General features: G+C 46.1%; 7 protein-coding genes across 7 annotated transcripts; 1 reads left to right on the top strand and 6 right to left on the bottom strand.

Moving 5' to 3' along the window:
• Nucleotides 1–300: 300 nt before the first annotated feature.
• Nucleotides 301–1,029, bottom strand: MCYG_05941 (uncharacterized protein; the record flags this gene model as incomplete). The annotated part of the gene is made up of 4 exons (XM_002846026.1): nt 301–459; nt 519–541; nt 599–629; nt 910–1,029. 4 exons carry the CDS (start codon nt 1,027–1,029, stop codon nt 301–303), a joined length of 333 nt encoding a protein of 110 aa, XP_002846072.1.
• Nucleotides 1,030–3,260: 2,231 nt separating this feature from the next.
• Nucleotides 3,261–3,984, bottom strand: MCYG_05940 (60S ribosomal protein L12; the record flags this gene model as incomplete). The annotated part of the gene is made up of 4 exons (XM_002846025.1): nt 3,261–3,617; nt 3,686–3,833; nt 3,888–3,913; nt 3,952–3,984. 4 exons carry the CDS (start codon nt 3,982–3,984, stop codon nt 3,261–3,263), a joined length of 564 nt encoding a protein of 187 aa, XP_002846071.1.
• A 306-nt stretch (nt 3,985–4,290) lies between these two features.
• Nucleotides 4,291–6,971, bottom strand: MCYG_05939 (protein transport protein SEC23; the record flags this gene model as incomplete). The annotated part of the gene is made up of 7 exons (XM_002846024.1): nt 4,291–4,315; nt 4,370–4,563; nt 4,628–5,725; nt 5,780–6,259; nt 6,325–6,619; nt 6,692–6,822; nt 6,879–6,971. The coding sequence occupies 7 exons, from the start codon at nt 6,969–6,971 to the stop codon at nt 4,291–4,293; spliced, it is 2,316 nt and encodes a 771-aa protein (XP_002846070.1).
• An 846-nt stretch (nt 6,972–7,817) lies between these two features.
• Nucleotides 7,818–9,443, bottom strand: MCYG_05938 (DNA primase large subunit; the record flags this gene model as incomplete). The annotated part of the gene is made up of 3 exons (XM_002846023.1): nt 7,818–8,594; nt 8,651–9,198; nt 9,254–9,443. The coding sequence occupies 3 exons, from the start codon at nt 9,441–9,443 to the stop codon at nt 7,818–7,820; spliced, it is 1,515 nt and encodes a 504-aa protein (XP_002846069.1).
• Nucleotides 9,444–10,190: 747 nt separating this feature from the next.
• Nucleotides 10,191–11,021, top strand: MCYG_05937 (GTP:AMP phosphotransferase mitochondrial; the record flags this gene model as incomplete). The annotated part of the gene is made up of 2 exons (XM_002846022.1): nt 10,191–10,365; nt 10,435–11,021. The coding sequence occupies 2 exons, from the start codon at nt 10,191–10,193 to the stop codon at nt 11,019–11,021; spliced, it is 762 nt and encodes a 253-aa protein (XP_002846068.1).
• A 234-nt stretch (nt 11,022–11,255) lies between these two features.
• MCYG_05936 (conserved hypothetical protein) lies at nt 11,256–12,178 on the bottom strand (the record flags this gene model as incomplete). Its single annotated transcript, XM_002846021.1, has 2 exons — nt 11,256–11,684; nt 11,759–12,178. 2 exons carry the CDS (start codon nt 12,176–12,178, stop codon nt 11,256–11,258), a joined length of 849 nt encoding a protein of 282 aa, XP_002846067.1.
• A 455-nt stretch (nt 12,179–12,633) lies between these two features.
• On the bottom strand, nt 12,634–14,001 carry MCYG_05935 (peroxisomal adenine nucleotide transporter 1; the record flags this gene model as incomplete). Its single annotated transcript, XM_002846020.1, has 4 exons — nt 12,634–12,757; nt 12,819–13,056; nt 13,115–13,662; nt 13,755–14,001. The coding sequence occupies 4 exons, from the start codon at nt 13,847–13,849 to the stop codon at nt 12,634–12,636; spliced, it is 1,005 nt and encodes a 334-aa protein (XP_002846066.1).
• Between the last annotated feature and the right edge of the window lie 218 nt (nt 14,002–14,219).

Below are 14,219 nucleotides of genomic sequence, written 5' to 3'. Positions count from 1 at the left end.
GAAAAAGCAAGCATCTGCAGGTCTCAGGACAGGGATTTGGGCGAGCTGTGAAGGCCCAGAGAGCGTCCGGAGCACTATGTGGATATGTACGATGGACGGAGGAATATGGACATCTAATGGCATGGGATGGGATGCTGACACATATCTCTTGCTGACGGCGATGTGGTTGAAGGATGAGCGTATCCTCTCCTGTGGATTTTCCTCTCTATCGATGGGCTGAGGGCGCAACTCTGCATATACATATACGGTATGGCGGAACCTACTTTTCTGGGACCAGCGTCAGCGTCCACCACCACCCAGTTAGGCGACAGTCCAGAGTGCTTTAACAGTTGGGCTCCCCTTCTGTGTGGTGATACGGTGGCCGTTAAACGCCCAGATGTCACTGTGGCTTGACTTGGGACCCCGAATGAATGCGCCGTACAGAGTGATGTCCACCTTTTTGACCTGCGATTCGACGGGCTTCGCGCATTAAAAGGGGCATATTCAGTATTTACAAGGTACATACAATATGTACTCACCACAGCTGCAAAGCCACTTTTATCTGGAAACTCCGTATATAAATATATACAAAAGAATCATCATCAATCATCCTCCATACCTCTCTTTGCGTGGCTGTGGATGAGCTCTTTCTATGGCTCCACACCCAGACGAGGCTTAACCGTGTGATTAATCATGTTTCACTGGCCTGTTTCGAACTCTTCTAACATCAGCATTTACTCACTCCTTACATATATATACATAGTATACGGCTCAGCTTCGCGTTATCCGGACCTCGAAAAAGAATAAGTGCATGGTATGTCCTGTGGAACAAAAGGGGCGTCAGCGACCTCCTCCTGCGCTTTGATTATTTTCGATATGATGACACGCATGGGTACTTCCCGTACATGGCCTGGTCGCAGCTTGGCACACCTGTTGGATATCGTCAGCGTACATGGTCTGCGGAGCATTCTTAATTTGGGAAAGGATGACCCCACTGTGGCTCCAACGGTTCCACTGATACATCCGCTCCTTCTTTCCAGGAGCCAGCATTCTTGCTCGCAGACACGAGGTGTGCTCGACCGCTTACATATATATGTGACAGGCGTTTGTCCGTGCAAAGAGATACTTCCCCAATCGTGCATCCCCCGTTTTCTCACTGAATTTTATACGAACGTACCAGAAACCAAGGCGATGGGGGGGATGATTCTTGCTCGAACACCTTGGGATAAAAAAATCAAGGCCACATCCACATGCGACTCCACTCCGATCGGTTCAAAGGTTTGAAAGCATGGATTCACCCACAGTGCTGTCTCCACTCATCCGGGATAAAGGCGATCCCTGGCTTAAAGGAATTCCTGGACCATTCGCCTGCTTATGGTGTCTGGCAACCGACATGGGAAAGGGAGGGTATCGTGGTTTGCCTCCATCCCCACACGACTTCTGGATTACATATACTAGCTGAAGTGTTCGATTCTCTTCTTTGGTCTGGCCTGGAGTTTGAACACGTTGAGCCATAGTCGACGGGAAGATAAACTTAATATCTCAAGTTATTTTTTTTTCCCGCAGCACTATGGGGCATGATTGGGGCGCTCATCCGAGAGAGCCGATGTCTTGGGAGATATTCGAGTTGGCATGGTTGATATAAGAGGAAATGGGAGCTGGACGCCCACCCATCTTCTCGGATACACATACAGCACAACCACACCGTTGCTTTCCACGGAGTATACATAACCAATGCTTTTAATCAGATGCGGGCTTCGCTTCGAAAGCCGGATGGCTTCTTCGGCAGTGTTTAATTTAATTTACTCTGACGGAGTGCTCCTGATGCAATGTGGTGGTTATACATAGTACACAAGGTTAGCTGCACATATATGACGGTTGCCTGCACCATACTATGTATGGGATTTCGCCATTCAATTATCTAATGATATGGTAATGCATATGTGGTTATTGTGCTTCTGGTTATAAAGGATATACCTGCAATGTCAAGCAACCCGTTAAGGTGATATCTGGTTCAAAATCTATGATACGCTATGGAGAATGCTTCAGGTCATATCTTGTCTACATTTGTTTGGATGCACTTCTGGACATCCGTACATAACTTCTAGTCGAGGGGGCGATCCTTTTCGTTACCTCAAACCATAGGCGAGCTTGCAAGCCACTTCTAAATGGTGTGTTACAGCTGATCACATTCATCACCTCTTTCCTCTGTTCAAAGAGGCGAAAGACTATATATGTATGTGACATGCAAGCTTCAATCACAGGATCTTCTCACCATATGGGCGGCCATTTGTTTTTCTTTTTCGTTTGCTAGTAGCTCATTTGATCTATATACTCGCTGTACAGAGTACATGCAACGGCGGCACAGGAATGATGATAGAAATACCACGGTTGATTGGCTCAATAAAGTGTTTCTCTTTCTACCTGTATGAAGCGCTCAGCTATATGTATCCGTTATCGGCGATATGCATTGATCTTTCTACATCTGGTTTCTACAGACGGGGATCTCGGCCCTGCGGCAGATACATGAGTCCTTTGGGCGGGGAAAAGCGGAACTTGAAAAAAGAAACGACTCGAGAGGCACAATATGTAGGCATTGTAGCATCCCCGTTGAGATAAGCGTATCAGATCATGTCCTTCGTTGAAGTCAATATAAGTGGATTCGGTAGCGTTAAGTATGTCTTGTATTCATTTAAGCAATAAAGGCGATAGATCAAATTTCAGTGTGATTGGAAGAAAAGATTCCCATAGTAATACCATCTTCGCACTGGAGAATGGTCGAGCTGATTAACCAAGTAGGTCATCCGAATCGAGAAAGAGATGTAGACCTTCAAGATGGACCGCCATACCCATAGGATATATATGAGCATGTCTTCCTTCGAAAAGAAAGGAATCCTCATGCATAACCAAGGATACTGCGGTGAGTAGTTGGTCAATTGATCTTCTTTGCACCAAAATAGGCCTGTACCGTAGAGATTTTGCTCAAATGAAAACATTCGTGCCGGTACAGGCCAGAGTGTTGGCAAAGACTGGAAAGGGAATAGACCATGAAGTGAAGTGGGTATAAGGATTGGGAAAGTGGTTGAAAAAAAAAGTCGTTACTTCGTAAATCCCATTGGACAATTGGGTAAGGCCTCTCTAAGTAGTACAAGTAGAAGAAATAAAGAGCAGAAAAGGCTTTACGCTCATTTCACGTCTCCTTTGTCATTTCATTTCATTAACTTTTGTTTTTAAATTTACTCGGAGGGAACTGCGAATAACGTGTTAGCATCCAGTTCAATTCAAACCCGAATAATAGGAAGAGACCACGTACCGTCAATTTCACCGGCCTTGACGTCGTCGCTAACATCCTTAGGGCTGCGTCCATCGACTTGGCAGCCGACGCTGAAAGCAGTACCCAAAATCTCAAGAACAGTTCCGCGGAGCTCCTTTGCCAAAGAGCGCGATCTCATTATGCGAGCAATCTCCACAATCTCATCGAAAGGAATGGACTTCGAATGCTTGATGTTCTTTTCCTTCTTACGGTCACGTGGGGGCTCCTTGAGAGCCTTAATGACAAGAGAGGAGGCAGATGGAACGACGGAGATAGTAGCCTGACGATTCTGGATGACAAGCTTGACCGTAACACGGAGACCTTTCTGTTGACTGTATTAGCACCGGTATGACCACCAATGGGCGAAATATGTTCCAACAAGTAATGGCATACCCAGTCACCAGTGGCCTTCGCAATATCTTCACCAATCTTCTTGGGAGACAGACCGAGAGGACCGATCTTGGGAGCGAGAGCGGACTGGGCACCGACTTCACCACCAGTGGCTCTCAGGTGACTATAAAAAAACGAATTGTCAGCTACGCTGCGAATTTCGAATGTTTCAAAATCCTTTGGGGAAAAAAGGAGAAAAACGTACATCACCTTGACTTCGGTTGGATCTGGCTTTGGAGCTATTCACATTGTACGTGTCAGTCGGCCGCCATGTTATACCAGAGGAGATGATACTTACGCATGGCGAGTGCGAAAGGTGGTCTATCTTCCTGGTTTTGCTGAAAGGTGGTGGGTGATGAAGTGCGAGCTCTGAAGTCAAGCTCGAAGTTCAAGTTTTGGTTTTGATTTCTTTAAGCGAACTAGCGCTCTAGGGCCAAACCCTAACACGTCATGTGATATAGATATTGCCCCTTCACAGCTTTCTCTAGATACTAATAGTGGTGTCAATTATTTGAGTTTAAACACTGATATTAACTAACTAGCAAGTATTGATCATTGAATTTCCACAGCCACTCGTCTACCACTCCAAAATATGCACTGCTCTCACATCAGTTGGTGCCAGATACCGCAAGCCTAAGCCATTAGTTAGCATCGTAGTGTTGATCATAATCTGAGCATGATACTTACTTCATAAGGTGATCCATAAACGTTTGGAGAGAAACATCGTCGGTAAATATAGTCTGAGCGGACGGTCCACCTCCATAGCCACCAGATGAATGTGTGGTGGATGGGTTGAGTTTAGAAAGAAGGAAACGAGCTTGCGAACCACCAGCATCACAGACGATGAAACGGGGGAGTGGGAATCGGTCTTGGATAAGATCCTATAAGGCGAATCAAACCAATGTTAGCTGATTTTGTGATAATTTTATGGGCTGGGTTATATACCCTTGCGTCTTCTTTTGGCTGGTCAAGGATTGCCTTGAAGTTTTCATAACCTTCCTGGTCCTGGTACCCAGCCTTTCTCCATTCGGCCATTGTCTCACCATGGAAAATAAGGATATGGAAAAAGGTATCTAGAAGGAGAATGTGAGCGGGTTGAATAGAAGCAGAGTCCAATAACACTGGTTGGCTCCCTTCATGCTCGAGAGAGTATGAGTCAAGAGTTGGCTGGATCATTACAAGGGAATCGCTAACGGACTCGTGGTTGAGGACATGTCGATAGAAGGCGGTCTCGTCTGGTGAATTGTTGAATACCTGCAAGAATTGACTTCGTCGAAGGTGGAACATGAATTGAGGGTAGAGACTGAAGTTCTTCTCAAGTCTGAACGAAGTTTGGTCATCCTTCCTGTAATCTGCGAATCGGGAGCAGAGCCTGATAAGCATTCGATCAACCCATCGTAGAACGTCTGGGCCGTCATCCACTTCGGCTTTGAACACTGCAATACGAGACATCAATACTGCCGCAGCTTCTTGATCGAATGAGTGAGCAAGAGCTGCATCACCAGCAGGGCTGCTGAGGGGCCTTGCAATAGTTGTAACCCTAAGATGATATTGGCCGGAAGAATGCTGGTAATAGGTTAGGAATTGCATCATTGCGCGATGAGGGCCTTGCTGCATAGGAGCTGGTCCGCCTTGGTTTGCGATTTCGAAGAACAAGCCATAGCTCGCAGCGGGGTCAATTCCACACATCTTCCAAGAGCAAGTGTTGCCAATTCCACAATCTGTCTCACCAACAGAGCTGGATTTCTTATTCAACGAGATAGCATGACCAATCAGACCGGTAACCTTTAGTTCCTTGGTGGTGAGAACTTCTAATGAAGCATTGAACCCCATCGTAAGGTTATCATCCTGATCTTTGTCAAAAATACGAACAAAGGATTGCTTGAACTGGGAAGAGGTGAAACTATCGGTAAGTAGCATATGGCCACCGGTTGAGTTTACCAAACCCTTCATTTCTAGTAGGCCAACTTGATCAAGGCAACCGACATATATATCCACGATGTGGCTGTTGTGAGAAGCTCTTTTTGCCAGGTTATCGTAGAACTACTGCTTGTTAGACATTAATCTAAAATAACGGGGGAAGTGTGATTGCTATACCTTGACAGCTTTCTTGAAATATTTGATATTGTCCCGATCAATGTCGTGGTGAGAGCGAATTGGCTCTTTTAGCTGAGGGCCAACAACTAGGCCGGGCCCCTCAGAGGCTGGACCGCTGGTGAACAACATCACACGGCCGCCGGCACCTTGGAATGAGGTTTCCATCAAACCAATGGCAACGCTAAGAGCAACACCAGTACATCTTAGGGGGCGCCTGTCATTGGCAACAGGCCATGGATCTTGCTGTAACTGTTCGAGGACGTTTGTAATTTGATAATCAGCCTGCTGAACAGGGAGAAGGAACCTAGCGGCTGGAGAGTTGGCAGGGTTTGGCCTGGTAGGTTGCTGTGGTGCAGCCGCTCTGAGATTGGGAGCAAGTAAACCGAGCATCTCCTGAACTTGTTTTGCAGAGTAGTCCTTGCTGCCCCGGAAAACGTATGACTTTGCACATTCAGTGTATCCGATCTCATGAACTTGCGCCTGTGGGAAGCCATGCATGTAAGCAGGTTGAAGTTGTATAATAGTGTCTTTCTTGATTAACATACCATGGTTCCGAAAGTGATCAAGCCGACAAGGGCGTTGGCAGGTAGTAGGGACAAGCTCATGATGAGGGATTCCTTCAACGCCTTCAAGCTGTCTTCCTCCTGACACGTATCGACCACATATAGGAAGATTGGGGGTGCAGGCGCAGGGCGGGCTAACCGATATTCGAGAGTACTATTCTCTGGATGAAGCTCCGGCGGGATTGTATTCTCGGTAATATCCTTGTAATGCGGCGGGAGAGGGTTGCGTTGAAGGCAGAATGGGCATATCCAGATACGTGCACGAATATCAACATTGCTTTATCAACATCGTTAATTGTCGAAGACTCGACAAAATGGAGTGCGGGGGAGGGAGGTTTAATAGACGTACGCAAAGGGATTAAGGACTGCCCTACAGGGCATCTTGCAGGTAACCGGTTCATATTGTAGCAACGTACCCTCTGGCTTTTCTTTCAATGGGGTGTATACAGCTCCAATGGGGACCACAAGCCGAGATGCTTCCTATGGCCGCCATTAGCACTCGAAATAGACAACTAGCAACCAAGATATAAACGAACCATGCGCGTGCTTGGAAAGGTGTTCCAGCTCAACCGGATACCATCACGCTCCTCCGCATCATTCCACTGGTCTTTCAAAGCCTCATAGTCCATGCTGCCGTTAAGTACAGTCGTTTGGTATGGGGGTCAAGGGTGGAGGGAGACCACAAAATAAAAGATGACAACGATGTTGGAGGCAAGTATATCAATAACAAAAGCTCGCAAACATAATCACATTAGATAGAAAGAGAATTACAAGAGGAGAGGACGGCTTGCTAGGCAGCGACCCTTATTGAAGCGGTAAAGGAAGTCCGGTAGCTCTTTAGAACGTTGAACTTGTTGGTTTGGTGGTGGGAGCCAATTTGATGCCAGGTTGCAGGATGCGGTAAGTTTGGTCTCTCTCGCCCGCCGTAGCGCAGGCCCAAGGGAAAAAAAAATCCCTTAAATACTGAAAAATCCTTCCAACTCTTTTTTCTTCTTCTCTTTCTTCCTTTCTCTAAATACAAACAACGCCGACATACTCACATTACGTTGCCAGCTTCTGTCTTTCTCCTATGGCATTGCTGTTTTCGCGTCGAGCGAAGATTCAATATTCATACCCATCGCTGGGCACCTGGTTTTGATAGCTCATTCTGATGCCTTCATGATAGACCGGGAATCAGCCGCGGTAACATCTTGACTGTTTCTAGATTATTACTTCTGGCTACTTTATACGCTTCTGTTATACGGCAGCATGTGTCGTTGATGCAGTTCCTACGAACATAATAGCTTTTTACTTGCTGGGGAGTAGTAATTCCTTCAACTCCTACTGCGTACTTTAAATTCAAGAATGAGAACCACGGAATTGAACCATCTAGAATATAGGGAAAAGAGTAAATATTTAAATAAATAAACAACCAACGCCATCGCAAACAACCGTTTGCGCCATTAAGCAGCCTCCAGCTTGGGTCATTAAACAATTCACGATGTCATTTCAACCTCTGTCTTGGGTGCATTGTTGAGATTTTTCAGCAGATAGCTACGCTTGAAGTAAACATTCGGATGGACGATAGTGTCGAGATCGGTTTGACTCCATATCCCTTCATCACGCACTTTTTTTAGTTCATTCTTATGAACATGTTCAAACACTCGATTGCATGCAATGTGATAACGGGTTCGGCTGACATCGTCTCGTACGCCGCGAAGGGTCTCTCCGTCTGTGATGCCAACCGTTTCAAGCAGCGAAATTAGGTTATCGGGTGAAAAATGTCTATAGGGACACCCGTGAGTCTGGCCAGTGCCTGGTGCATTGTCGGTGAGGATTTTTTGGCAGGAATACGGTGGATATCCTCGTCCTCTCCGGTTGATATCACCACCAACATCTCCGTAAGCATGGCGAACGTTGTATTTATATCTTGAATTGAACTCATCGTCTGTCAGGTTTCGGAACGAGCGCCTCCAAAAAACCAAACAGTCATCGAGTGTCAGACCAATGCCCTTGAGGAAAAGGGTATATTGAAGTCGTCCAAAATGTTTCAAGTGAGCGTTTTTCCGAAGTTGCATATGTAGATTCCGCATGCAAAGTGGGAAATGTTGTGAAAGAACGTCAATTGAGGCCGCATTTATTGGGGCTCCGGGAACAGCGCCCTCTCCTTCAGAGTAAGAAGAGTCGGCAGTTCCAAAGTTTTTCGATAAATGTGTGAGAATCGGTGATAGACGATCGTCTTCATCAAGTCGAGGCAACGCACGGCTCGTAAGCTGGGAAATTCACTGTTAGACAGAATCAAGATAAATAGCCAAAGATGAAAACCTACTTCCATAGCCTTTTCTAGACGGGCAGTGAATTCTGCGAGTATCATGCTGAGTTGCTCACGCAATGGCACATATGCCTTTCCCTTCTTCACATATATACTTCGTCGCTCAATTAATTCTGGGACGGCTTCCCAGTCTACCTTGAACCAACTCTCGTCGTCGACCCATCTGACACCGGGAGTCGATGCTAATAACGCTTCGCCCAGTTCTGCCTTTTCCTCATCAGTCACTGTCTCCCAGTTCAAGTGTAAACTATCGACGAATTCGCGCCGTTCTCGTGCATCGTCCTGTTGGAAACGGAATTTAAACAGCATCGACTCCAAACGGATGAAGCGCCGCCTTAAATCATCGGTTGAAGCAAAAGCGAGCCGTAATATAAAATGTGAATAGTGATCCTTCTGTCTCTCGACTTGAAGAACATCGTCACTACCGGTACCAAGGGACGTGTTTGAGCTCAACGGGAGGAATTTCTTCAGCAGCGGGGCGATATGGGCAGCTGTTTCCGCCGGGGACTTGTTTCGATAGGAGCATGCTTCAAGCTCAGACAAAACTACATGAATTAGCCTTGAACTGTTCTCAGAGAGTGGTAAAGGGGCCCAGGGTACCTCTAAGCCGATCAATGGCCCATTGTTCAAATTGTTCAAGGGTGATTTCAGCTGTCGGGGGGACTTCATAGAAGTTTAAGCGATGTGAATAATGAAGCTGCTTATAGACTGGAGATGCAAACTGTCGTTTTTTATGATCAATCCCAGCCCGGCGCTTCGCATCAACTCGATTTCTATCATACTGCATCATGATGAATCCTGCATTCGTGTCTGTGGTGTTGTGGGCGAGATGGTTGACCGTCTCCTCTCTTTCTCTCTCTCTCTACGGCCCAAACCGCGTCAAGACGCGAAACCACTTTCAGCAAAACCTTCGTGTTGCTTACCACGTGATATTGCCTGTGACTGATTACATAATCTATTTTCCTGTATTGTTAAGCTATGTATACATAGATAGGGAGAGGCTATGAAGACAGCACCTATTGATCAGGATTAATCATAAGCAGTACCAGTGACGTTGTTCCTACTATGTAAATTTGAGAGAGGCTTCGTCATCGCCCAGGGCCACATTATGAGAGTCCATGACTGATACCATAAACTTCTGCAAACGTTTCTTCTGCTTCGATGGCCTCGGCACCTGGCACGTGATTGGCTGCAGGTCCCGCCGGCAGAGCCGTTTCCCCCCCTTGTTCTTCTTTTCCTCACCATCTCTCAACAATCTTTGGCCCGAGGATATTTCGGGTGAAACACCGAAACTCCCTCCCTTACGGAACTTTCGATTCTATATATTCTTGTCGCGCGCACACTCTCTGTCGCTTCACCACAGTTATATATTAGTCGCAGCAGCCGTCTAGACTCAGTCCCATAGCTCTTTTTTTTTTTGAGTTTCTGCACCCGTGGAACAAGGGTACTCGACCTGCATATTATATATTATTGTGCACTCTTTTAATAGACAGCCCTTCTTCTCCTCTCCTTATTCGCAGCTTATTCCGAGGGTATAATGGCTGGCGCAGCAACCCGACGGCTGAAAAAGGCTGCGCGCATCATTCTTGTCGGTGCGCCGGGCGTAGGGAAAGGGACACAGACGGAGAGGTTGATGAAGAGGTACCCACAGCTTGCATCGATCAGCTCCGGGGATTTGTTACGGGAGAACATCCGCAAAAAGACAGAGATAGGTATGATAAACCACCATACGTCTTCATAGCTTGTCTATATCCATTCCCACTAATGCTAAATGCTCGTAGGACTCAAAGTCCAGTCAGCTCTGCTTGCTGGGCAACTGGTTCCTGATGCAACGATCCTCGAACTAATATCTACCGAGCTTACCACTAAAGGGTGGCTCGAGCCAACGCCCAACATTTCTTCTACCTCAGCATCTGCTACACAAACGTCTCCTGCTCCATCAACGAAAAAATCACTCAAATCCTCTGCCTCTTTTATACTCGACGGGTTCCCTCGAACGGCCGTACAAGCAAGTAGCCTGGAATCTCTTGTCCCCATCAATCTAGTTGTCCATCTTCTTACACCGCCGGCCATTATATTGTCGAGGATAGCGTCTCGATGGGTTCATCCTGGATCTGGCAGGGTATATAACACTGATTTTAATGCGCCAAAGGTGCCTGGGAAGGATGATATAACAGGAGAACCGCTTGTGCAAAGGGACGATGACTCCACGGAGGTATGGAAGCAAAGATTCAAGAAATTTGAAGAGACTAGCAAGCCACTACTGGATCATTATGAAGGAAAGGGATGCGTTTTGCGTATCGAGGGCAATTCGAGTGACGACATTAGCCCAAAGTTGTTTGCCGAAATTGATAGACGGTTCTGTTGATACCCATGTCACTTTAAATATCTATGCCTTTGGATAAGGACAGCAATTTTTTTCTCTCACTCCCTTTCAAGTGCAATATCGTTAACAAATACATATCACCATAGATACATGGACTGCTAGAAACCATATAATCATCATCATACATAGTATCAACTATTCCAATGAAATCTTTCAACGCTAGAACGCTCAAATCAAGAAGGTATTGGTCATAATTTCACAGTCGTCACTCTTCAATCACGTAGAGCCCTTGCCCTGGTCTATGGCGTTCATTCTAGACTTGAAATCCCTGGGGCTTTCCCAGTCACTCGAGGCCTTCGCTTTCCAAAGCCCTTTCCCCTTCTTTTTAGCCAACGCCTCAGCATCTCTATACTTCTTTTCCTGTTTTGGTCCGCCGAACTCTGCGCCAGACTTAGCCTCATAAATTGTTGCCAGGCCTTCTCGCAACATTTGCAATCCGATATCCTGAGGGAAGAATAGGAATCGATAAGCATAAACGGTCGCCACAACACGGCTGTACTGGTCAGGACGATATACATAAGCACGTATTCTGCGCCCGATAAGCCGATTCGTTAGCCATGTATGTGCCTCTTCGCCAAACGGTTGGGATGGGCGTCCGAAGTGAGCTAGTTCAGGCGCATCAACACCTGCAATACGGATGTGAATCTGTCTATAAGTTAGAAAATTTTCATGTAGAGCTATCTATCGCGGAAGAATGAGAAGTAAAGAGCCTTCCATACAGTGTTGTTCTTCAGTTCCTTCTTAGAAGTAGGAACTTTTCTAAGCCATCCCCAACCAGCCAGCATACCACCAGGTGTATGGTAGATCCGAAAATTATCTCCGTCCCCTACACTCGTGACTTTACCCAGTATGCTTCGCTGTCGAAGGTAGGAAGGTGATATGTTGGTTGCTTCGGGAATACGGCGTAGGTATCGGCGATGTATTCGAACAGCAAATAGGATTCCGCTGGTCAAAAGAACGGTAGGGATAAGATTTGATGGTTCAAGGAAGTGTGACCAATTTGTGGCATTGGATAATGCATTCCAATCCTTACTGGAATTTAAGATGATTGAGGGTTTCTCGTCGCTATTGGAGCTAGGTTTGTTGTTGCATTTGCATTCATCCTTGTCATTCTCGGATGTCCAGAATAGCCATCGCATGATGATGATAGCGACTTAAAGGATTGTGTTATTTTTAACAAAAGTATAGTTTATACTTCGGCCCCCAATAGTGTTAATTATAGTAGTAATGAATGTGGGTAGCATATCTCGCCGTTGGTGTTGTTCTTAAGCGTTCTTGCGTTCCTCCCAGTTAAAAAATATAAAAATATAAACGCTTAAAGTTAGGGAGGCAGGCCTTGGCATTGTCGAACAGACTTTATTTTGACATATAAATATTCGTACCACAGACGAAAGCAGGTTCCCATTAGACGAAAGCAGGTTCCCATTAGAAGAAAGCCTACCCTTGCATTGATATGTGAAGGTAAATCTATTTATCTTAAAATATACAGCTTGTTAGCCAAAAATTAGAGGATAACTACCCTTGAATCTAACAAAACAATCAAGCCTGTGTACATATGTAAACCAATAATTGAACATAGAGTTCTGCCTATATTTTATTTTAGGGTGACTGGTAGAGACTCCTTTGCTTTAGCTGCCGCTGCATCAGCAATCTTCTGAAGTCTCTCCTTCCTCAGGGTTTGCAGGTAGGCAAATAATAAGATAAAGAGCAGCTCGATCCTATAATTTTGTGGTAAGCAATATGTCTACAAAGCGAATTCAGGCCTATAGGAAACCTTACCTCTCCTTGGTCATCATTAAAAGGCCCTGGACCAGAAGTCCTTTCATGATCTGTGGGCCGATGCCCTTGAATAGTCCTAGAGCACCTTCATGCTCGATGATGTAACGCATTACCTCCACAAAGCTCTTGAATGGCTTCCCTTTTCTGGAGGGCGGTGGGCGAGACTGCAGGCCAACCTTGGCTACAATCAATGGTTGGGTGATGATTGTGGCTAAACTCTTCGACATGGCTCCCAGCACTTTGCAGAAAATCACGTTAGCTATGTTCTGAGATTTAATGCGGGACGGAATACTCACAAAATGCTTCCAGGGGTCGTAAGTTTTTCTTTCCAGGAAATATAATCTCTCTAAGCCGTTGATAGGCCCCGTAGGTTATCGCTGGGTTGACAACAAGGACAAGGCTGGCTTTCAGTCCTCTCCATAGCCCACTCCACCCATCCTCGCTATTCACGACCTCTCTGCCGGTGTCAAGGAGCCCCTTCTTCTCTCCCTTCGGCTGCGTTTGCTGCCTCGTTGTGATTACCGCAACAGGAATGGTGAATACCTGGGCGATTGCTCCCGCAACAGCACCAAGGGCAAGCTCAGCAGCAGTACCGAGTTTCTGGTTTGGCCTTGACTTCATATATAGGGTTCGGACGATAGAATACCAATAGAAGTATGCGAAGTTTGTCGACGCCACCCCTATAAGAGAGCCGTTGATTCCGGAGTAAAGTCCAGAAATGCCTTCATCGGCGAGGATCTTCTTTATGGCGTCAATTGTAGAATCGTAATGCACTGCGCCGTCGGTAGAATCATTGTTCGGGAGTTTCTGGGATTTGACTTGGACTTGTAATCGTGTCTTTACGCTGCAGGTTACGACATACCGGGTTAGTTGTGACCGTGCTGCCGAAGCTTAGAACTGCAAGATTAACGAGGACAATCGGATATATAATCTTACATGTCTAACGGGTATACAAGAGCATTTGCAACGACAGCTCCAGTCGCCCCTGCGACAGCGCTTTGCCAGGGAGAAAGCTTCGATTGACCGGACATGAGGGCTGAATATGACGGCTGTTGTTTCAAAGAAACAGTTGTAAGAGTATTTTAAATAAGGAAAATGGGTGGTGCAGAATTATATAAAGAATATAACAGGCCTATACGTAACTCACGCAAATAAACCGGCACCTAACTCACGCAAATAAACCGGCTCCGTCGATGTTCAGCTCTGCAGCCGTTGGGGGTGCTGAACTATTCATGCTTCTAAGTACGAAAACCGGCAGGAACCCGCATAAACTAAATATTTCCTTCAGAGCCGAGGCATAACTTAGTGGCGCCTGTGGGATCCGAGTGTATTACATAAGCAGGACGTAGACAAGTTTTCGGCGCGTGGGGGGGAACTAAACATCTTCAACGTCAAGAGAGA

Source organism: Microsporum canis, genomic scaffold (assembly GCF_000151145.1).
Source record: "Microsporum canis CBS 113480 supercont1.5 genomic scaffold, whole genome shotgun sequence".
Lineage (NCBI taxonomy): Eukaryota > Fungi > Ascomycota > Eurotiomycetes > Onygenales > Arthrodermataceae > Microsporum > Microsporum canis.
This window is presented reverse-complemented; position numbering and strand designations above follow the sequence as displayed.